The sequence below is a fragment of the Periophthalmus magnuspinnatus genome, chromosome 4 (genome assembly GCF_009829125.3).
Source record: "Periophthalmus magnuspinnatus isolate fPerMag1 chromosome 4, fPerMag1.2.pri, whole genome shotgun sequence".
Lineage (NCBI taxonomy): Eukaryota > Metazoa > Chordata > Actinopteri > Gobiiformes > Gobiidae > Periophthalmus > Periophthalmus magnuspinnatus.
Genome location: NC_047129.1, coordinates 10953880 through 10977653, shown reverse-complemented (window position 1 = coordinate 10977653; position 23774 = coordinate 10953880). Strand labels below are relative to the sequence as shown.

The 23774-nt window shown below is 40.3% G+C and overlaps 4 protein-coding genes across 4 annotated transcripts; 2 read left to right on the top strand and 2 right to left on the bottom strand.

Annotated features, from left to right (window-relative positions):
• The first annotated feature begins 68 nt into the window (after positions 1-68).
• On the top strand, positions 69-8948 carry ankrd24 (ankyrin repeat domain 24). The gene is made up of 21 exons (XM_055221361.1): positions 69-104; positions 1326-1456; positions 1550-1638; positions 1721-1785; positions 1854-1911; positions 2045-2115; positions 2195-2301; positions 2447-2619; positions 2982-3065; positions 3593-3647; positions 3732-3951; positions 4033-4162; positions 4277-4407; positions 5180-5337; positions 5569-6341; positions 6782-7101; positions 7224-7457; positions 7824-8000; positions 8088-8243; positions 8326-8391; positions 8863-8948. Exons 1-21 carry the CDS (start codon positions 69-71, stop codon positions 8929-8931), a joined length of 3303 nt encoding a protein of 1100 aa, XP_055077336.1. The 3' UTR covers positions 8932-8948.
• Positions 8272-17742, bottom strand: shc2 (SHC (Src homology 2 domain containing) transforming protein 2). Its single transcript, XM_055221319.1, has 12 exons — positions 16634-17742; positions 14926-14996; positions 13191-13251; positions 12993-13112; positions 12863-12916; positions 12636-12687; positions 12267-12393; positions 11896-12076; positions 11626-11713; positions 11161-11337; positions 10752-11086; positions 8272-10677 (listed from the first exon to the last, which is right to left on the bottom strand). Exons 1-12 carry the CDS (start codon positions 17402-17404, stop codon positions 10549-10551), a joined length of 2166 nt encoding a protein of 721 aa, XP_055077294.1. The 5' UTR covers positions 17405-17742; the 3' UTR covers positions 8272-10548.
• A 2252-nt stretch (positions 17743-19994) lies between these two features.
• cks2 (CDC28 protein kinase regulatory subunit 2) lies at positions 19995-21305 on the top strand. Its single transcript, XM_033964968.2, has 3 exons — positions 19995-20085; positions 20410-20537; positions 20915-21305. The coding sequence occupies exons 1-3, from the start codon at positions 20027-20029 to the stop codon at positions 20965-20967; spliced, it is 240 nt and encodes a 79-aa protein (XP_033820859.1). The 5' UTR covers positions 19995-20026; the 3' UTR covers positions 20968-21305.
• Positions 21306-21403: 98 nt separating this feature from the next.
• Positions 21404-22453, bottom strand: odf3l2b (outer dense fiber of sperm tails 3-like 2b). The gene is made up of 4 exons (XM_033964965.1): positions 22417-22453; positions 22227-22337; positions 21957-22070; positions 21404-21891 (listed from the first exon to the last, which is right to left on the bottom strand). The coding sequence occupies exons 1-4, from the start codon at positions 22451-22453 to the stop codon at positions 21404-21406; spliced, it is 750 nt and encodes a 249-aa protein (XP_033820856.1).
• Between the last annotated feature and the right edge of the window lie 1321 nt (positions 22454-23774).

The following is a 23774-nucleotide window of genomic DNA, read 5'->3' as shown; positions in this document are numbered from 1 at the left end:
CGGTTTATCATAATACTCACGCAGACTAATGTTTGTCTCCCCCCATAAGTATTTACTTTTGAACCATTATGAAGAGTTTGAAGGCAAAGTTTAAGAAGAATGAGGTAAGTGCACCTGTTGTAGCACATGCTTGTGTTCAGTGCCAAATGGGCATTTTTATTCTATACTACACTACATTATAAGTTAAAAGATCTTTTTTCAAAGGACAGAAGGTTGTCAATAGTCATTCACAACCACACATGTGAATGAGGGGTAGGGGGATTCAGTGTCACTGAGCGGCAGCAGGGGAGCAGGGCTGTGTCCAGACTACTGCTATAGCTGCATCTCAGGTGGCCTTCAATTATTCAGGTGTACACAAATACACCCACACACTTTCTCAAAGAATTTATACTTTACTGCTGTTATTGCCTTATAGGAATGCTAAAAGCTAACAAATTGCTGGAAATACTTCAATTCATGTTCTTAACAGTATATACTTTGATGTGAATGCCAAACATGCAGCATATTGTTTCATATTATCCTCCTGATAGCTTCTGGTGTGTTTTAGTTATTGTTATTTGTCATATTACCCTATAAATGACCAGTATCTGGCAGGGCATAGCTTATCCAACGAGTTTCTCCTATTTTGCTGAGTCCTCGAATCAAACAGACCTAGCCTGTGACTGCAGAGAAACAGATCTCGTCAGTGACACAACAAGAGGGAGCCATGCAGACTCTGGCAAAACAAATTAATAGGCAGATGCACAGAATTGGTGAAAGACAGAGAAACTTGGGATTCTGTATTAGGTTATAGAAGAAGGACAGCAGATTTGTGTATAGAGCTGAGCTGCGGCTGAACTGGACGTAGGATGTCCCAGCTAGCAGATAGGATGCAGTTTTGGATGCAGTGCGAGTTGTGCAAGTAAACAAATACTCCCTAAATCTAAGGAGAAGTCATGTGAATTTAAGCATGCTTATTGTGATGTGTATGTACATACAAGAGTAAGTAGAACAGTTGCTTAGTAGTTCCAGCTTGTATGCTAGCAGTATGGATCCTCAAAAGCCTGCCTTTAGCCTGATGAAGTGCTTGTGCCCATGTTTCTCCCTGCTGCCGCTACATGTATGTATTTTCTTCTGTTTCTTTTGATAACCTGAAAATTCAAAGACATAACATAAGACCACACACATACACTTTATATATCCACATACTCATTAGGCTGTGGTACGTACGCATTTGGAGTGGACCAGGCATTCATTGTTTAGCATGCTATGAGATATGTTGTTTGGTATCAGATTGCACTGTACAGATCATTGCAGTGTAATGACCTGTCCTCTGACCTTTTTAGAGTCAGGACTGGAGCAAAAATGATGACAGACTTCTGCAGGCTGTGGAGCAAAATGAACCAGACAAAGTCTCAGCTCTCATTGCTAAAAAGGGTCTATGTCCTACCAAGCTGGATGCTGAGGGAAAGTCGGCGTAAGTATTCTGTAACCAAACCTACTTCAGTTTAACAATAGTGTAAAACTGTCTCACTTTTTGAGACTTTCTGTTGTGATTTGTTTTTTTAAGATACCACCTCTGTGTATCTCGAGGAAGACTTGATTGTTTGGAAGTTATCATTGCAAATGGTGCAGACCTCACTGTCACAGATGGGGCTGGTAAAGTATTTTTGCTCATCACAAGCTGACATTTTGATTTTATTAACCTTTTCCTTACATATATTATTATTGACTTATGCAGGTTTAAGCACTGTTCATCTTGCAGCCAAGAATGGGCAATCAGAGTGTTTGAAAAGACTCTTACAGGTCAAGCATTAATAAATACTACACCCAAATGACGTTTGAACCAGAGACTAACTATCTGTATATTTCAGGAAAGATTACCTGTAGATTGCACAGACAGCATTGGCCGGACCCCACTTCATCATGCAGGTTTATTTATTTATTTTTTGCTTATTTACTTAAGCTTATAGAAGGGTCCCCTTCTATAAGCTTTGCATCAGCATTTATAAAAACATTCTTCTGAGTGAGTGATATAATCTTTTATGTTTTTTTTTTTCTACAGCAATCAGTGGATGCTTGTCCTGTACTGAAATCCTGTGGGATTTTAAAGCCAACATAGATGTCCAAGATGGGGTAAATTCCCATATGAATATCAATAGTATTTATGAACAGTATAATTATATCCAGTGTGATCTTGTGTGATTTCTACCAGGAAGGTGCAACTCCATTGATCTTAGCAGCCCAGATGAGCAGAGTGGAGCTATGTGTGTTTTTGTTAGGACGAGGTGCAAACTGTAACATCCAGGACAACCAGGGCAGGTAATAGTATTTATATACCAAACTAATAACAGTAGATAATGAAACAGTTAATGGTCAAAAAGCTTATTAGTATAAGTAGTAGTGGAGTAGTTATCAGTATGCCTGCCTACGTTTTGATATGTTGTACTTATTCTGTGTATTTCAGGTCTGCGCTGATGGTGGCCTGTGAGAGTGACAGTGTGGAGACTGTGGGTGCTCTCTTGAGAGGTGGGGCCAACACTCAGCTAGTCGATGCCCTGGGACATAAAGCAAGTGACTACAGTGAAGTTACAGACAACAAAACGATTTTAAAGATGCTGAAGGATGGGCCACCGCCAGGTCAGTTTCAGTATTACAGTTATTTAAAAGCATGGTGTCTTTGTTGTAGCTTTATTCAGACCCAACAGTAAATTTTAGCAATTTTACAGCATCACTCAGTTAAAACTTACTGTTTTTCCACTTCATAAAGCTTCAGAGGGTGCAGGCGAGGAGGTAATGTTACATAGCTGTGTTTTGTATCACTTCCTCCATAATGAGATCATGGCCCTCTTGGCTCAGTTTTATTTTGCATGTTTTCCAATATGACCTCACTTTTTGCTGTTTTCTTTAGTTTCTTTCTGTTGGTGACATGGCTTTTTTCTTTGTAATTGTTTTCACTGTTGTTTTAATTACGTTTGTTTAACATACCTTCATAATTGTAGCCTCCTTCAGTCACCTCCTCAGTGCAAGGGGGGACCACTACCCGCAAACGAAAAGCACCTCCACCTCCGCGCTCCCCTCTGCAGGTAGTGTAAGAAACATGTGTTCAAGATATATCATGTGGTGCTTCCAGTGTCCTAGATACAAGATCTGGCATACAATAGTTCTTTAAATATCTGCACCTAGCCTGACCTGCACATTTATCATTATCAGAGATACAGATTTTATTACCTCAGTGTGTCTTTAGAAATGATCAACATAGCTATTTTCAAAAGTTGAAATTTTAATCTAATTCTCTAGAAAGGATCACAACCTCAAACCTGGATGCAGAAATAATTTATTTAAGCAAAGTGGGCAACACAAGTAGTGGTGGCTGTTTTGGGCGTTCTTGTGAGGGCTACAGGCTCCAGGGCCTTGTAACTCCCTGTCTGAAAGGCAAAATAGAACAAGAAAGGGTAGGAGGGTGGGAGGAATGGCCAGCGATGTGTGCAACCGGGTGCCGAAAATAGTGTAGGCACTGGAAAAGGCGTGAATGAGGTGTGGTCCTGTTCCCGAACTTAAGATAACAAACTTCTCTTCATTAAGTTTGTCTACTTCAATTTTTTTATTTCAGAATTTGGCTCCTTCTCCACAACCACGATCCTCCGCTCCTGCTCCTCCTGCAGCCCGTGTAGTCCCTGTGACCCCTGTGACCCCTTCGCCTGAGCCCCTTCCCAGGTCACCTTCTCCGTCTCCTTCTCCCCCACTCACAGAGATGCCGAACACAGGCCAAACAAATGCAGTGGGTTTTCATTTTATGACTTTTTAAAGTTCGTTGAGTGTTTTTATTCCATGTCTTTTTGTCTTTGTAAGTCAGAGGATGAAGAAGTCTTTGAGGAAATACGGCGCTTGCGTCTTGAGAGAGGTCGCTTGTTACAAAAGATTAAAACTTTGGAACAGCAACAACAGAGCACCTCCTCTGCCCTGCAGGAGGTATTTTATTGAAACCTAAATAAGCCTTGTCTTCATCAACCTAGATTTGTAATACCTTACATATTTTGTATAATCTTGCAGGTGGCCCAGCTGAAGCAGCACTTACAAGAAGCAGAAAGTGAAAGAGATAGACTTCTGGAGGAGATAAAGGAGGCCCATGGTGTTGGGGCCAGTGACTCTGATGATGCAGATGAAATGTTGGCTTTTCCAGGTGTGTCCATCTTCTTCACCAGTTCTATTTAAAAAATATATATATTTTGATCTGGACTGATGATGTGATATTTAACATGTGTCTGTGTATCTGCTCTCTCTCTGTTGCACTTAGAAAAACTGCTGTCAAAACGCTCACGAGCATCTCCTGCCCCTGATGAGGCTCCGCAAGATTCAGTGGCAGAGCTACGCAAACAAATAGAGGAACTAGCTACTCAAAACTCTGAACTTGTCCTCAAAGTGCAGGTAATGTCTGTTTCATTTAAGGTATAGTTTAATGTTTCTCAAACTTTTAATTTTTTTAATTATCATAATAATACTAGTAACTCAGGCAGGTTCTAAAATACACTTTTGTCTCTTTTCTATAAATAATGAAGGTCACATTGAAAGGATCAATCCAGTTGAGAATAACCGCATTACATATTTGAGCAGGAATACTCATGACAGAGCTACATGAAGTGAAAGTGAGGAGATTATAGGTAATGGTCCTCAGAGGTTCATGAATGTGTTGAATGGCCCTGACTCAAGTATTAGTCACAGTGTGGCATTAAGTTACATGAAATGTCTTGCAGTATAAATAATGCTCTTATGGTCAAATATGAAATGAAAGTTATCAGAGTGAGATGTAGTTGATTCTTCTTTAAATGTGCACTATGTAAATTTTCTGGTGGAAAGTATACCACCTGCTTGCCTCTATGGAGATGTCACAGTTCCACAGTTTGGCCTTTAATCTATCCCCATCATCTATCATTAATCTATCCCCATGGATACAAGTAGGTGAAGCCACCAGACCAAGGAATAATGCATGTTTTTCAAAGTATTTTTGGGCGTACCTAGTGCATCTATAATTTTAACTTTGGTATCCATGTTTTTGTTTATACTTTGACACCTGTGAATAGTTTTAGAAATATCATAATTGATTAAAGATCATCATCATTGTGAACTATCCTATGTAGGATGCCAATACTTGCCCACTGTCTTGGATGAAGATAAATTATTTAAATGTATGTGTCTGTAGATGCTGGAGATGTTTGAGAAAGATGACACAGACATGCAGACCACCAGCCCAGACTCAGTGCCCCTAGTGCAGTATGAGACCCTCAGGAAGGAGTTTGAGTCCCTGCAGGAGCGTCTGTCTCAGCTTCAGTCTGTGGATGAGAGTGTGGCAGAAGAGCGGTAAGGACTCAGAGACACGGTAGTAAAAGTTTTGTGCATGGAAATGCAAAACAATATTCTAGTTTTCACAATATTTTTTAATTAGTGGCTACAGTGAAGTGCACTATATATAAAATCCATAACAACTGGCAAATGTTCTATGCTTATAACTAATGTTGCTTTATGCTCCCCCTTTTGGCTGGAAGTGTTCATATCATGCTTTCTTATTTACATAACACATTTGTCTTGCAGGGAGGATAACAAGTCTGAAGGAAGAGATACAAAAGGAGAGAGCACAGATGCCCTCAAAGAAAAGCTGCATGAGCTTGAGGAGCAGTTGACCTCTGCACACACTGAACTGGAAGAGCTGAAAGAGCAAATGCGTCTGGGCGTTCTCTCAGTGGACTGTGGTGAGGGGGATTTGGCTGTGGCAGGTGCAAGGGCAGAGGGTGGGTCCAGAGAGGGTCCTACCCAGGAAGAACTGCTGCTCAGAGCCCGGGTGACTGAGCTGGAGGAGGAGCTTGTGAGCATGCGAAAGGCTGAGGCCAATAGTAACAGCAGTGACGACAGTGACACAATCAAACAGCTGACAGAGAAAGTCAAGGAATTTCAGGCTGCACTGGAGAAGAAAGACTGTAAAGCTGAGGGTGAGGAAGAAGAATCAAGTCTTGTTAAGTGCCTCCGTGACAAAGTGGCTGAGCTGGAGGGAGAATTGGCAGAGAGCAAAACAGGGAGTGAACGTGCAGTCAGTGGAGAGAATGACCAAATCCGTCGACTCCAGGAGCGACTGGGGGAGCTGGAGACAGAGCTGAGAAAACGCGTGCCCCGGTCAGAGCTGGAGGAGGTTCAGGTCACGCTGGGACTGCAGTGTGAACAGCTAGCCAGAGAGAGAGCCGACGTCGCACGTAAGCTCAATGATGCCCTCCTGGAGTTGGAGAGACTGAGGCCGCAGCAACATGGAGATGAAGAAGAGGAGGAAGATGATGAAGACCATTCACAAAGCTCTGAACGATCAGGGAGATCAGGTATGATAAGTAGTCTTTAATGATTTTTATGAAAATGTTTGTAAAAGTATTCTATCAAAATGTCTCCTATAAAGTTTCTCTAAGTGGCAACTGAGAACTATAGCTAATTAAATAACAGATTTAAATTTACCTTCCAAAAAATTACTGTACGGGTTGATGGCTGTAGTGCGTACTTGTCATGGTTACTTATGCAAGACACTTCATCCACCTTCCCTGGTATGAATGTGTTTTGTGTGTGAGTGATTGGTGGTCAGAGGTGCCGATGTCACAGAAAGGCAGCCTTGCTTTTATCAGTCGACTCAAGTAGCTTATGACAATCAAGTATGGAATGAATTAATAATGCAATGTAAAGCGCTTTGTGTGTCTTGAAAGGCACTATATAAATCCAATGCATTATAATAACTCAACTGTAATTGCGTGTGTCCACATGTCTTTTGAAGTAGACCATTCGAGACATACCCTGGCCGCTGTTAGAGAGGAACTTGAAGTTGCGAGACAGGAGGCAGCTCAGGCATTGGACTGTCTATGTGCTGAAAGAGAAGGCCGAGCTCAGGATGCCCTGGAGCTGAAAGATGCAGTTCCACTCTCTAAACATCAGGAGGCACTCTCTGCAGTATCGGAGCAACTAGCACAGACATTGCAGGAGCTCCAGGAGGAGAAGACACAGAGAGGACAAGCTGAGGAGCGAGCTGCATGGCTAGAGGCCAAACTAGAAGCTCTACAAGACTCTGTTTCCAAAGAGGAGCATGAGAAAGTCAAGGTTGTTTAAAATGATTGTTCCTAAAATATTCCAAATCTTGAGATAGGTAAAAGTTCTACTAGGTTACCTAAAGCTGGAGAACCATTACATTTCAATTATTGTGCTTTGTGTTCATATGACAGGAAGAGCTACAGCATGCCCTACAGGCCATCCAGGGTAAGGCAGCAGCAGCTGAGGACGCATTGACTGATAAAGAGATGGAGCTGAGAGAACTGAAGTCACTGAAGGCAGCAGAACAGGGCCTCATCTCCAAGGAGGACCATGAAGCATTGCGTCTTTCTATGCAAGCGGAAATAAATGCCATAACCACTCGATTTAATGATCTCACTCGTAAACATGAGAAAACCTGCACAGAGGTATGACTATTATGGTTAAGTTTGCCGTTATTGTGGATACAACAATGAGGGCTGGCTTCTATGATGGTCTCATGTATCGCTTTACATTATTTATATCACTTTCTCTTGTTCCAATTGTCCCAATTATAGGTCCTTTTCTTGTTGACTATTGGACCAAAGCTGCATTTGTACAATGATATCTTCCCTATTCCTATACATTATAAATAGTATAGTCCTGGTACTGTGTTTAAGCGTATATTCTAAATATCCTACATATCTAAATACAATGGTTATATTTATTATTATTATTATTATTATTATTATTATTATTATTATTATTATTATTATTATTATTATTATTATTATTATTATATTGTCATACTACAGGTTTTCCAGGTACAGAGGGAGGCTCTTTTTAACAAAAGTGAGCGACAGGCTGCAGAGACTCAAGTGGCTGCTATGCAACAGAAACTCAATGAAATACAAGCTCAGTCCAGTCACATACAAGAGCTCCATAAAGGCATCCAGGAATCTCAAAATCTAGTGAAGGAGAAGGATCGTAAGGTACAAGAACCATAGACCGTATTACAGTCTATTCAATGGCATACAACATTTATTTAGCAGTGACTCAAAATGATTTTCTTGTTGTAGATCACGGAGCTGTCTAAAGAGGTTTTCCGACTAAAGGAGGCCTTAGGTGCTCTTTCACCTCCACTGGGAATCTCGTCATCTCCTCATCACAACAACAACCCTGGGCAGCAAGTAGCCTTACAGAACAGAGTGGCTATACTCACCCAGCAGCTTCAGGTACAGATGGCAAATCAATGCATAAAGTGAAATTAATGATTTAAGTTTATTATTTGAATTATTAGACCAAATATTTTTTCAGGATTGGGAGAGAAAGCACAAGCAAGTTGTGGCAGTGTATCGTTCTCATCTTCTGTCAGCTGTACAGGTTTGTTCAGTATACAAATTACCATTAAAAAAAAAAAAAAATCATGTAACACAAATATGAGGTCACATCATGTGTAATTTTGGAACATTTTTTTCACCTTTTATTATTTAGATTACAGATTATAAAACTATTTACCCTTGTGAACTTTAACAGCAAACAACGTTATGCACTATACCAATATTGGTATCTGATATCGGTTCTCCTCCAGGATGTCTGTTCTGTCGATATTCTGGTGTGAGCTACAAATTGATGTAGTAAGACTGAGTGATTATGGTCCAGAACATTTTATTTACACAAAGCTGTTCTGAAGTTAGTTGAAGGATTAACATTGTACATTTGGATCAGTTTTCTCATAAAAGTTTTTTTTCAGACTTTGCGTTGGTATAATATTGGTTTGATATTGGGTATGGGCAGATACTCAAAGTGTCGCTATTGAGTAACTGAAACCAACTATTTCTTCTTGATTTACAGGGTCATATGGATGAGGATGTTCAGGGTCTTCTGTTTCAGATACTGAGGATGTCACAGCCAGATCACTAATCTGACAGACTTTTAAATAATGCTTAGAAAGCCACCGGACTAAGATCATATTGAGCCAAAAACATTGAAACTACTGTCCTGCATATTGCTGTTATAAGCCTCAGCTGATCAAACTAAAGCAGTAAAGAACAATTGAGTGCCTTTTTTAGAATTACCGTAGCTTTGCTGATGTCCAAACCTGAATGACACAGGGTATCTATTAGGAAAGTGTACCAAAATGTGTGACAAGTGGTTGTTTTATATAATTTTGTAATAATAAAAGAAAAAGTAAATTATGCTGCATGTTTTGTTTCTCTTGTTTTGCCTGCAGGACTGTTACTGCTTGTTGGGGTTGTACTTTCACTGATATCAACAAAATACATTGTAACTTTGTCGTTAATAGTCTATTTTATTGGCAAAGCTACTGATTAAAATGGACCTTTAAACCATAAATGATTTTTCTGTGCATCAGACTGATACATAGCAGACAGCAGATAAATAGATTGAGTAGAAATGCCCACAACCCAAACTGTCTCTTGTGAAGTACTGAAGATGAACAGAATAGAACAAAATGTTGTAACAGTATGCAGAAATAGAGTATAAAGAGTTGAAATGTTACAATAATCATGTTTTTTCCTGAGATTGCAATGGACATACACATAAGGGCATACGCACACACTTACAGTGTGTTGCTAAACTACTATACAGCATCCAGCATAAACTAAGAGCAGCTTACTTTCCTGTTAATAGATATTAGGTTTTTTGTCATTTTTATCCAGGTTATTGTTTTGAAATTGTGTCATAACTGCATTTTAAGAAGCCCAAAGCCTGTAGTTGTAAGGCACTGAAGTTGAACATGATAGAGATGTACAGACTTAGATACTAAGTGCAGCCAAGAAAACTATAGGACCTCTGAGAACAAGAACAGTCAAGTCACACATAAAAAATATGAAAAGCCCTTCAAAATATGTTTCAGAAGAACAGAAATGGCTTAAGTAGGATTAGCGTACTGTAACAAAATCTTGCCTTAAAAATGATGTTCATAACACATTTTTAAAAGCAGGACATTACAAATAATTGTGTCTCTGGTTAGTATATATTTAGTTCTATATCTTAAAAATATCAGTTGTGCCATTTGTGTGACCTGTAAGTCTGAGTCACCAAATGAAGCAAATAACTCTCATTGGGATTCTTTGACAAATCCTAAACAAGTTTCAGTTTTGTTCAGTAGACCTCGCTGATTCACGGAAAAGTAAAGGTTTCTTTCCTTGCGTGGCACTTTTAACACTTTAAGATATCCGTTACAAGGCAGGAACCCCAAAGTCTTGTGTGTTGTGTGTATCTTTGAACACAATCTTCTGTCTTTGATGATATCTCAAAACATCTGCAGCCATAGAACTTTGACATTTCCAGCTCAACCATTAGTTACACTTTTTTCATGTTGAGCACTGTCATTTGTTGAGAATACAGTGTTTCACCAAAAATACTGACGCTGTCCTTCACAGTTTTGATTTGTTGAAGGTCAATAATGCAAAATTTCTCATGCCAGTATGAATGAGAACAGAAATCATAAAATATCTACAATGAGTGAATTAAAGTATAATCCATATCATTTGTTACCATTTCATGCAGAGATTCTTATGGTTTTCTTCTGACCACTTGTTTGAGGTAAAGCTCACTCTCCGCTGCTACAATTGGCAGCTCATTCTTCAGGTGGTATGAAATAAGGTGACTTATGCTTTCAAACAACATGTCTTTGGTCCGGACCTGAATGGAGAACGGTTTAAAACATGTGATTTTGTGTACTCTGAAATATGTGTTGGCATGGGAACTTAACTCACCACTCCTTCAGGATCGACCAGCAGGAGGTGTTTGGGTAGGCCACAGTGCATGCCTGTCAGCACATACTGCCCTGGGTTGGTTGTGCTTTCCCGAACTAGGAAGTCCCCATCTCTTATCAAGAGTTTCTCTGCGTCCCTCCGGCTCATACGACTGTGGTACCACGGTTCTCTGCGCAGCTGCTCCTCATTTGGAGCCACAGGGGCCCGGCGGCGAGGAGGACTGGGCCATTGATCCTCGAGCACATGCACTCCTCCAGGAACAGACACAAGGGGAACAGTAGAGCCTACAAGTCCACCGCTGGCCTCATGGAGTTTCAGAGCGTCTTCGAACGGCCCTGAAGGAAATAGGGACAAAAATGAATAATGACACTAAAAGTAAAACATCTCAAATTGAAATACTAATTCTTACTCATATCAAAGAGGTCTTTCTTGGGGCTGTCTGATGCCTTAGCTGCACTGTGTCCATTGGGCTCATGTATAAGAGACTCCAGGTTGTCCAGACTTTGTGTGTTGACATACTGATGCTCCTCATAATCTTTGTTTCCTGGATGTCCATCAGCACACAGGTATCCATCTGAGGTCAAACCTGAGGAATAGAGATACAAATCAAGTTTGTTTGATGATACAAGACTTTCAGTTACTAACACTAAAAGTCAGTTTGTCTAGTTTGATTATTATGTGAAATGACTTGTGCTGTATAAATGAACAATTAGAACAGTTAGGTAAACAAACTGCAACTTTTCAAGGAAATCATAAAAAAAATGTAAAATGAATGTGACGTTTAATATTTACATTTTTCATAATATGTTAAAACTGTACATTGTTAAGTCTTTGAGTTCAGGCAGTGTATATTTTCTACCACATGGGGTCTCACCTGAGCTGTGGGTCACCTCTGTGTCCCAGTGAAGTTCATAGCACAGCTGTCCAGGAGGGTGTGAGGTCTGCTCTCTCCGAGAGCTCATCTGTTCAAACACAGCACAGCGTTTTGTCATAACAATAACAGCAAAAGTAAAGTTAATTATATTATTTGTATTCTTTTACAATTTAGATGTTGCAACATGACAAATACATAAATGTGTCATAGCTTCAAAAAAGATATTTTTCCTCTTTTTGAAAAGTAGCAAAGAGCATAAGGAGATTTTACCTGTGATGTGTTTTTGCTCTGAGGTTGCGTGTGAATGTGACCAAGTAGGGATGCACTGGGCCGCAGCCTGGTGTCTACTACTCCACCAACAGGGGGCTCCTTTCCTGGGATACTGTTGTAATAGTCATGATCTGAGAAGTCCTCCTCCTCCCCCCACACCGGCTCCTCTGGCCTCACTGACCTGGACAATGGCAACATGATGCCTATTACTATTTGAAGAATATCTCCAACTGAAGAAAAAAATGTGAATTCTCAGACTGAGTAGTTCTTATTAAATTACTTTTAATATACATTAGATTAGAAGATTTGAAACTGACATCGCACACATCTTTCCACTATACAGTTTGTATGAGGCAACTGAGAATATTCACCTTTCAGCAGATGCCATGGTCTTTGGGGGGCTGTGTAGATATTGTTTGAACTGCAGCTCAAAAGCCTGACCAATTGTACTGATGACACTCTGAGCCAAACCATCTGAGCACTCCAGAATATGGCAAGCTGTAGGACAAATGAAAGACACAGAGTCAATATATACAATTTATCAAGGGACAATAATACAAATATATATTTATTCTTGTTTAGCATATTATTCATAAACCCCTTCTTTGAAATATGTGCTGGTACTTCTATGAGCAATAGCCACAGATGTCCTGGAGCAGAGTCAAGGCTCCTTGGACCAACAATCACACAAAATAAAACAACATTCATGCCTGTAGTATATGTACACAAAATATGCCTACCTCTTTGGTTTACTGGGTCTTTGGCCACATATGCAACATAATCAGGTGTATCCTGGGGCAGAAAAGAAGAAAATTGAAAAACCCAGATAGAAAAATAGCACATAACTAGATCAATGAGTTTTAGTGAGTCCTAGGCAATGATGTTGGAAACCGATGAGCACCCATTTGGTCACTGCCAAATGTCCATTTTAGTAATTTAAAGGAAGAAGAGGTATAATTGCACTCACTGTGTCTCCCCCAGAGGCAAATGAAATGGACTGCATGGGATGGTGTGCGATCACCTAGAACACAGACACGACAGGTAATGACTTCTGCTTATCATGACATAAAGGTGTGGTGTACCTCTGAGGGCCGCACCTGCCGTGTAGTTGGGATGAGGAGGCTCAGTCCATCTATAGAAATGTTGACAGCAATGCTCATGCCTGCAAACCGAAGGTTACTCTTACCCATGATGGACTGTAGGGCTTTATTAAGTGCCTATCAAAGATTAAACAACATTATGAAGTAAGTTCACTTCATATAATTATAAAATAAAAATATTTATATTGAACTAACCTTCTTACGCCACGCACCCTTCCCACCAGGCACAGTGTCACACAGTCTATTGATGGCTTCTCTAATCAAGAGAATAAATATGGGTTCATAGGTCAAATTAATACAGTGGACAATACATTAAACAAAATTGGATGTTTTCTGAATGTCCTTTTTAACTAAGTTGCATAGTGAATGAATGTTTTCCGCTCAAACCAGGGCCTTACTGCAATGGATAAACTGCGATGGTTAAATATGAACCGAAGCTCTGTCCCGTCTGTCCTGGGCTAGGGTCAGAGGTCATAGGCCCAGAACAAGTAAAATGTTGTAAAAGCTTTCAAAGCATGCTCACACTCAACAGATTTCATATTTCATTTTACTAAAGTTAAACATATCATACTGTGCAAAATACTGAATATAATAAATGATATATGTCAGATATATGAATCAGGATGATCAGTGCTGATCTATAAACAAGCTTAATGGCCATTTAGCTCTTAGTATGTTGTATGTGTTTACCAGAAAGTGTGTAGGGCCAGGGTGGTGCTTTTGCTGCAAGGGGACAGCAGTGAAGAACTCCGCTGCCCCTATCAAGTGGCTCATAAATATTTAACAAGACATGGCCCAAGCACATCTCATCTAGAGGTCTTCTCAGGGATTTTAGAAAAAAAAAACAAAAAAACATGTTGTTATGAGTCATGCTGATGTGGATGGAGAGAGAGACAGAGAGAGGAGGAGGAGTCATGGACTGCTGTTGTTTTTGTCTGCATTATGGCTGCCGATGCTGTTTCACACAGAGTACTGTTGTCAAATAGAAATGAATAAGATGGCACAATGCTACGTGGTGTACAAATATATATATGACTATATATATATGATTGATCATCATCATATATATATATATATATATATATATATATATATATATATATATATATGGTATATGGGCATCATGCCCATGGTCATTGGTCATCAGAGCACTCGGGGCAGTGACCCCCAAACTCCAAACTGGAGGAGTGGCTACAGCAGATCCCAGGAAAAACATCAGACATCTCATTCCAGAAAAACGCAGTACTAGGAACAGCAAATACTGGACAGAACCCTCAATCTCTCAGGCCTCCCGAGGTCCCGAGTGTGGAAAAGAGGATGAGACCACCCGCAGAGGGTGAGGATGAGATTTATATATACATATAAATAAAATAAAAAATATAGAAAATATAAAATTATAATTATGTTTTCTGGTCAGTATACATATATTTGGAGTAGTGATGAATTTTAAATATCATTCCCACTGTGTTGTTCTTGTGGTGACATTATCCAGCAGGGCGCATTCCTTGGACCACTGCAGCTTTCAACAGTCATTAGCAAACATCATCAATAATACATCCCCCTCTCTCTCTATCACTCCATCTCATACGCCTCCTTCTCCCTCTGCACTTAAGCCCAAGAGGCACTGTGGGCTCCGATTACCAACTATTGATTTTTTGGCGGGAGAGAGACAGGCAGGGTGAGGGACTAAAGAGCGCAAGCCTCTTGTGAGGTAATGGAGTGGAAGAAATCCGTTTTATAACAACAACATCACATGATCAGACAGTAAACCTGAGAGGCAATGACCTTAAGGTGCACAGGACACTATATTTTGGACTATGGTTCATTTGCATTTACGGCTCTAGGTCCTTCTATTTTGAGGTGTTCTTTGAGGCCAGGGTATACATAATATTTACATCATGCATTGCATTATAAAGAGAGATTATTTTACCTGGTCACCTGAGTGCGGGTGTTGAAGTCTAAAGAGCGCATTGACTTCTGTACTTCAATACATCCCATGTACTGTGAAAGCAAGTTGGTATTATTGGCTGTTTATGGAGAAACTGTACACAAACATTGGAATATCTCATTTAGGAATAACCTAAAACAAACAAGACGTGTGCTAATGTAAGATTTATGGCTAATGGTTCAGGTGATAATGGACTGCTTACTAGATTATAAGCCTTAAAAGCTTCACATGTCCCCTGTGACATTTGGAACCATTATGGAAAGTATTATTTATATTTGTGAGTTTCATTGCAACAAACGTAAGACTAAAGCTACAAAACCAAACTGGAAAAAGATAGAGACAGGTTAGCGATATTGGAGTCTTCAGCTTAATGAGCCTAACCAAATTTAGGGGAAAAGGGAAGTCTTCCATCAAGAGAATTATGTTGGCCTTTTAATTTTTTCTTTTCGCTAGTGCCTCAACACAGACCACTGTTGTTCATTGTAGGCTATGGTAACACAATGATATTGCAAGGGGTTAGGGTTAGGTTATAATAATAATAATAATAATAATAATAATAATAATAATAATAATAATAATAATAATAATAATAATATAATAACAATATGGTGGTGTAGGGTTAGAAACCTGCTTTGTGTAGGTTTAGCAGTGTCTAGATACTTCCCAGATGGTATAAAACAGTATTGTGAGTATATAGTATATGGCATAGTATGACACAATGTTTTCCTGTTCTGCTTTATACATGCATATATCTTGTGAGACCATAAAACAGTGCGCATAAGATAGATGCGGTATGGCTGTCTCCTATGGGAGAAATGCTGATTAAAAATGCCACAGCACAGCAGAAATCTAATGTCACTCTGACATTAATGCATGCAATGTTTATCACAGACTGCATATATTTAACACACAGCAGACACTTTCCATATTAAGAACAAAACAGTTGCATGCATGACTGACAAAAGATTTTAAACATAGTATAAGAAACATTAAGAGCATTTTGCAAAAAAGATATCCAAAACAGTTTACACAGAGGGACCACTCCCATATGCCATCCTTTCCCACATCCCATGATGCAAATGACTGTGATTAAATCTAATTGAATCTAGAAATAAATGGAGCCTGTATAATAGCATTACACAGCATCTCAGGCTCCAAACAGGACTAATCAACGACCATGACATTAGTTTAAGGCTACAGGATTAAGCTGAGGAAGAGGAAGCTGCGTAGTGATTGAGGGAGGAGACGAATAGGCGCAGGGGGTGGAGCCAAGCAGGCAGACCGTATGGGGTTCCTTGTAAACACATGACTGTATTGTGTTTTATTGTACTGCTAAGAGCTACTACTATTTGTATTATGCAATTAATACTTATTCTAAAATATTTTATTTAAGGTTTATGATACTCAAGTCCAAATCAAAATGTCTTTTCAATAACAAATGACTCAACACACCATAGAAAATCATTGTTTATCTCCACCCTATGTTTTGTCTGACGCAGTCCTTCAGGCAGGCGCACCGAGCCTCTATCTTGATTAAATTATGTATTCTTCAACCCTTGCCTCATAAGCTGCAGTGCTCAGTCTTTGCTCTGTCTGTCTGTACCCAGAGTGAATACAATGTAGAATATTATGATTTAGCTGTTCTGAAATATTAAAAGTACAGGCATTCTGGATAAATAGTCTCACTTACTCTGACAATATAAGAGGCACCTGGTCCTGCAATCTTCTTGTCAGGATGGAGCCAGCCCTGGGTAGGTTTGTGGATGAAGCTGCTTTTTTGGCTAAACTCCTCACTTCCGAGCCACACTGCTCCCTCTCCTCTGGTCCTGCGGTTTAGTCCTGACCTACAGCTGAAAGTACTCCCAGGGCTTGCCATAGCCTCAGTAGCCCCAAAGCTGTGCCCACCGGGGTTGGTTGAATTTGCAGATGCCACTGCCCTTTGACCCCGAATGGCCTGTAAGGAACATGGAGTGACACACACAGGGTCACATGAGTTAAGCACAGCTGCCAAACTGGCCACAGGGCCGCTGGATGCCACATTTAGCCTGTGTGAGGAAGAAGAGGAAGGAGAGGCAGAAGTCTGTGAGAGCGGCCCTGCTGCTCTGCCTGAGTCCTTGCTTGAAGTGGAGCTGGAGCTGGAATTGGATGGGCTACGACTGAGCAGTGAGTTGGAGAACTTCCACTGAGGCATTTTAGGGATGAGCATACAGAAGGTAGTGGTGGCATCCTGCTCCCCATCCAAACAGGGTGAATCTGCCAGCGCTGCAGCACCACCAGATGCAGATGAGGACCGGAGGCCAGGGTCCAGAGAGGGCAAGGGGGGCAGAGGGAGGCTTGGTGTGGAGGAGGAGACCACTGGTGTGGCCACCACTTTGCCACTCATGGCTAAGCTCTGCATCAGGTCGTCAGAGGAGGTCACAGACTCATTGCGAAAGCGGCCATACTTTGGCTTAAGGAGCATGCCCGGAGAGCCTTCTGTAGCAGGAGCTGAAAAGGGGGGTCAGTTCCAGAGGATAGATGGGTAGAAAAGGGGAAGAGGGGAAAGGGAAGGGGAGATGTGAAAATAATAAAGGCCCAAAGCTAAGATGACAGTCCCCAAACACCGCAGTATATTCCTGTCAAAGGGAGATGAAGGCAGCCAGGTCCTCTGCAGTCTGCACACACACACAGTCCCATGCCGCTGTCCTCTGTGTCTGTGCCGGCCTGGTGGCTTTTACTGCCTCAGGCTGCTCTGTGCTCTCTCCCTCCCTTTCTCTCTTTGGATGATGTCATTGAGTCTATTAGCCCTGCCCTGCCCAGCTGCTTTTAGACAGTATTAGACACATCTGCCTTGGCCATCCTACTCTCTTTTATTCAACACAGTCGATTATACACAACACAGCATCCACTGTCAAACCATGACTAACAGATATTTTACTATTTCTTACTGTCAGACTTTCAATGTTTTTTATTAAGCCTGAATTAGGAGATATTTCATCCATATTTAGGTTACTTAGCAAACAAAACAAACAATTGTCAATGTCAGATGATAGATAAATTATAAATGAACTACCCAAGCATTTTATCTATTCTTCTGTTCTATGAAAAAAATAATACTGGCATGAGTTACATCCAATTATTTTAAGTGGGTATGTGTGCACTCTTGCAATTCAATCTCTCTGACAGACAAAAACAAAGGTTCGTAAGGGAAGAGTCCACCCTGTCCCATCTGCACTCCCCTCGGGACCTCTCAGGCTGATCCTTGCACAGCTGTGAGCACGAATGATCTGAAATAAAGCCTATTATTTTACTTTTGCAGCACAACAAATTCACAAAGTCACATCTTGCTATGAACAGGTAGCAGGGCAGGGATAAACATGGGCACACAATGCATTCAAATGTCATAAAAGCAGATAACATTTTGCAGTTTAATAATGAACTGAAAAAGTACATGCTAAAATATGGCCAGTAATACAAAAAACAAGATGTTATGAAAAAAGAAAATTAGACATAGCCTATACAACCTCTGCCACAGCATAGCCTATAGGATACAACATTTTTTGTGTTCTTTAACTGTATATCAAGAGATCTTGTCCTATTTATATAGGCAAATATAGCCTATAGTCATTCTTTTATTCAAATGAGCAATTGTTATGAAATAAAATGACTTACTTGGGTACTATTTCAAGCTAAAAAGATCCAGTGACTCCTTATTCAGATGATGTTTTCTAAAAAGTTGCAACACCCCACTGTTACCCCACCTTCTTCTATGCAGCCAATCACCTTGAGCTACAGGGTAAAGTTACTGATAAACTAGTGGTATTGATCACTACATTGCAATTGTGCCAGTACGGATACTGTGTTCAAAATAGGTTATTCAAACAACTCATCACAAAATAATCCAGTAAATAAGTTAAATTACTTTGCTGTTCAAATGTAATTGGCTCAGTACATAGCTAATGTTTACTTTTGGGATTGCTCATTAGCATTAAGAGTAGGAACAAAGCATGCTCTGAATAAGCAACTCCCATCATGGTCCTGACAAATGTGATTACAAGAACAAAATCCCACCTGCAAATACAATTTATATTTTTAGATTTATTTTGGATTTATAGTTTACAAACTACATAATCGACTCCAGCATCACTGCTGTTCTACAATGACATAGCTCAAAATAAAGATTAATTAATTCTTAAAATCACAATAAGGTGATCACTGTTCATCTGGCTGTCAGTGACGCCCATGTAGGCCCCTTTCCCTTATTTAATTGATTGAATTATAATATAATAAGGCAATGGTTAAATACCATAATTCTTCACATACAATATAGATACAAAACATCAATCTACCACAGTTTAAAGGCCCTATACTATGAAAAATTGACCTCTGTGAGGTTTTAGCCATTTTAGAATGTTGTTGCCTCAGCAAAACATACCTGGAGTTGTATTTTGTTTCGTCCATGTTTGAGTAATCCTTTATTATTAGTCTGTCTAGCTCAAAAGCCAAAGCTCAAAATGCTCTGTTCCACCTTATGATGTCATAAAGTAGTAGTTTTAATTTTAACAGCTATCTTTTAACTATAGTTCAGTAGACAATTCCAGGCCTGGAATTATCCAGACGATTCTAGTGAAGATGTATGGAGTTTAAAAACACAGTGGAGCGCTTCCTGCATTACCACGTGACACAAGGTGGAAGAGTGTGTTTTCTGTTTGAGAGAAGAGCTCCGCCTAAATATGCAAGGTTTGTGTGTTAAAGTGTGAATGAAGCAAACATAACTCCTGGTATGTTTTTGATGAGGAGACAATATAACATAGATCGGAAAATAGCGTAATATGGGCTCTTTAAACAGCCCTAGTGGTGCATTATAAAAATAGACGATCTCAGTGAACAGGACAGAAGAGGCGGGTCCTGGGTCGGTCACGTGTCTACTTTTGACGAATCAGAGCTATGCGGCGGGCCGTTGAAGTTTTGAATAGTCCCCTCCAAACAGCGGCAGATGACAGCCTCAGTTTAAGTGTTTTATAGTGCCGTATTTTGACTTTTTCAGCGAGAAACAAACAACATATTGTTTAATAATTAACCTGGACTTTATTGTCGACAAAATATGTCGAAAAAGCAAATATATTATTCTGATAAATATACCGACGACGACTTTGAGTACAGGTAAGGATAAAAATCACACGATTTGGTGCTAACATGTCGCTAACGTCTGGGAGTTTGGCTTGTTGCTTTCGCTAGCCAAAATGGTGGATTTATTTAACTTCAAACTACTAAAAGAAACACAAAAGAAAATGTTGGTGTCAATTTGACTAGACCGTTTGTATTGAACTTATACGGGGGGGTATCATAAGAGCCTGTTATGCTAATAGCGTTTAGCTCTTAAGTAACTGACAAACTGGCCTAACACTGTCTCCGCGCTCGGACACTTACATGAAGTTCAACACACGCGGCGCATAGTATTTTTAAACCGTTTTCTAACTCCTACAGGCATGTGGTACTTCCAAAGCAGCTGGCGAAACTGGTGCCCACATCCCATCTGATGACAGAAGAGGAATGGAGGGGACTCGGAGTACAGCAGAGCCAGGGCTGGATGCACTATATGGTACACAAACCAGGTAAGTTTCCTCAGATTCACAAAGGGGAGCACATAGATTTATTACAGAAAAAGAAGTCTTATCAAATGGTGTTTGTCCTAGATTTCTACTGACAAACCAGTTGAATCTAATAAATGAGTTGACAGATTTAACTTTGGGTTTTACAATAGAGCAGACCTAGACGACTGAGGGCACATTACATAGCTAAGCATAAGTTTATTTTTTGAGGTTAATCCGAAAAAGACATCCTAGTGTCAAATGAAGACTGCACACAGACGCACGCACGCACACAGACGCACGCACGCACACACAGACGCACGCACGCACACAGACGCACGCACACAGAGACAGACCAGGTAAAATTGCTGTGAAAACCATCATCTTGTTTGTTTTTTCAGAGCCACACATACTGCTTTTTAGAAGACCCCTCCCAAAGGATTTAAAGGAATGAAGTTCTTGTATTTCACACCCACTATGTCCTGGATTGTCATCGTCTTTGGACAGTGTACGCACTACAAATAGTCTATATCTTATGTCCTAATTTATATTTTTCTCAGTCCTCTAGTTTATTTTCCTTTCAGTCACCTCAATTTTTATGAGGTAATGTCGAACTTTTATTTACTGTTATTCCACTGTCTAACTGACTGCAGTTAACATGTGAGTTGCTTTTTAACAATGCAATCATTTTGTTGTTAACAAAATGGTTTAAGAGCATTGTTTTGTTTTTTCTCAACCCCAATATTTTTCAAGTATGTTTTAATGTTTTTGTTAATATTTCTGTATATGTACATACATGCGTTTAATTTTTTGATATTTTGATCTAGGTCATATAAGGCCTCTACTGGAACAAATAAATGTACTTTACATTGAAATGACACTTGCTGTTCTCAATCAGGTAAATGTATGATGAGTGGTGTGATGAATTCTGAGTGTCTCATGCCTAAGGAGTGTGCAGGAGCCCGAGCCATGTGGACTGTCACAGCTTCAGGGTTGTATGTCCCAGGACCTGGTTTCCTGGTGTGATCCTTTGGTAAAGTGTGACGCCCCAGAATTGAAAATGCTGGCTGGCGAGGCAGGTAAACATTTGGATCTGTGCTATTATATCCACATGGTCCTGGGGTCTTTGCCAGGTCCACAGCTGGTCCTCCGGAGGGATAGCTTGCGGACATGGTGTAACATGCACTGGCTGGCTTGTTTGGGACATGGGGTCCCAAAAGTGGAGGCAGGCAGTACTTATTGGGGGAAGGCACTGCATCCACAGTCCGATACAGTGTGCGAGAGCCCATGGTGTAGCGAGCGGGCCGCCGCTGAAGGTTACATGGTGGGGCCTTTTCAGGGCTGTATGTGCCTGGGCCTGGGGTCTGCAGGAGTTCCTCTGTTGTATAATAATGAAACTAAGTTATCAGAAGTAACTGGAATAAAAATCAAAATTTCACTTACTTTGGGATTTCATTCTGCCAAACATTGAGTATGCAGGTGTCCCATCTTTCCCAAAACGAGTCATTTTGGCATTTATATAATACATGGGCCCTGGACTTGAGTCAACGGAGTACACTTAAACAAGAAGGAAAACAAGTCAACACTAATGTGTCTGTATTAGTGGAAAATACAGCTACAATTAGCTTAAGCTTTATCTCCCCCTACTGTTGAGAAGGCAACATTACAATGTGAAAGTATGTAATATTGGTTATTAGTTACTGGTTGACTTACTATTATTACTCATCCGACCATGGAAGGAATATGCTGGACTTGTTGGTTTCGTAAAGTCATGGCCAATAAATCCAATAGTGGGAGGAAGCCCATAACGACCAGGGCCTGGTCCTACAAATAAATTGCACAGTAACAGACCATCTCACATAGCATCCATTAAGACCATTGATTTTGAAGACAAAATTCCTACCTTTTTCTTTTCCTGCAATTGGTGGGTAGTTCTCCATATCAACAGAACCTTTTAACTTGTACAAAGTAGAATTTTTGTGTTGTGTTCTCTATCATGCAGTATTTTCTCTTGGATCCTGTATTGTAAGCCGACTGTTCAAAACTGTCACAGTGACTGGTGAATATATCTTTAAATTCTTCCAAAACCCGTCCAAGTGCCAGGTGCCCCGTTATTAACCAGACGCTCCAGTGGCTGTCACTGATGAGTGAATGGTCTGTCCACAACAGAGCTCCATGTAAAGGTGCACTCAGCTGCTTCCAAAGAACAATGTCATCACTCGGATTCACTCTCATGTAATGCTAGCTACCCCACAGTAAAGCCATGAAACCAAGATCCCCCTCTACCAGCTTTCTCTTTTCTCCCTTTCTGCTCATTGCGTGGAGAAGCAATATCACTCTTCAACCATGCATTAAGTTACCAGGGAGACCAATGCAGACAGTAATCCAGGTATTCTGCTTTAGTATAGCTAATAGGGCTCACCTTCAGAGGCAGTCAAAAGCCAAGACAGCACAGACTCAGAAAGAAGTATAGTTTAGTTAGATGTTCTACTGCTAACACACATTTTTGTCAATAATGCCAGCACTTGTTCTACACCTATTATTCAATACAATGGTAAGTTACTGTCCAGATTGATTTGGCTGACTTAAGGGTGCACCATGTCACTTTCCTGGCAGGTTCCACCACCTGCTTGTTTACATGGAGGTGTTATTGATTTGCCTGGTTTCACAGTGTAGAATAAAACTTAAATGACTCCACTGAGAAAAGCATTTGATACCTAAAAGGGCAAGTTACAGGTCAGAGCTATAGAGAGGCAAGCCTGCTCACAGAAAGAATACATATTCTCACATTATGTTTCTAGTCTGTTACTGAATAAAATTAAGTGCTGTGGAGCATTCCAGACAAAGCAAAAACAACCCCCTGGAGACCAGCAAATGACAGAAAAGTTGCAGAGGGGGCCTTTAAGAGCATTGGAAAGCGTTCCTAAAGGGAAAGTAGAGACTGATGTTTATTTTCCATATTCAGTGAATGCTATTAATATCACATAGAGGCCGGGTCAGTCCCAGTTCAGCACATGTGAAGCAGACACGGCTTGCTCTTTTATCTAAAGCTGTTGATGTGTTTCATGAATTGCAGCTGCAACACACTTCTGGAAATGAGAGCACACTCACTCTGAGATGTTGTTACACTGTTTTCAGGCCTCTTTGATCTGCTCTAATGCAAATGATGATTTGTACTGGCAATTTACGGGCCTGCTCTGCCAGGGGCCACAGTTGAGCTGAGATGGATGACAAGTGACATGAGCAGAAAAACAAACATTA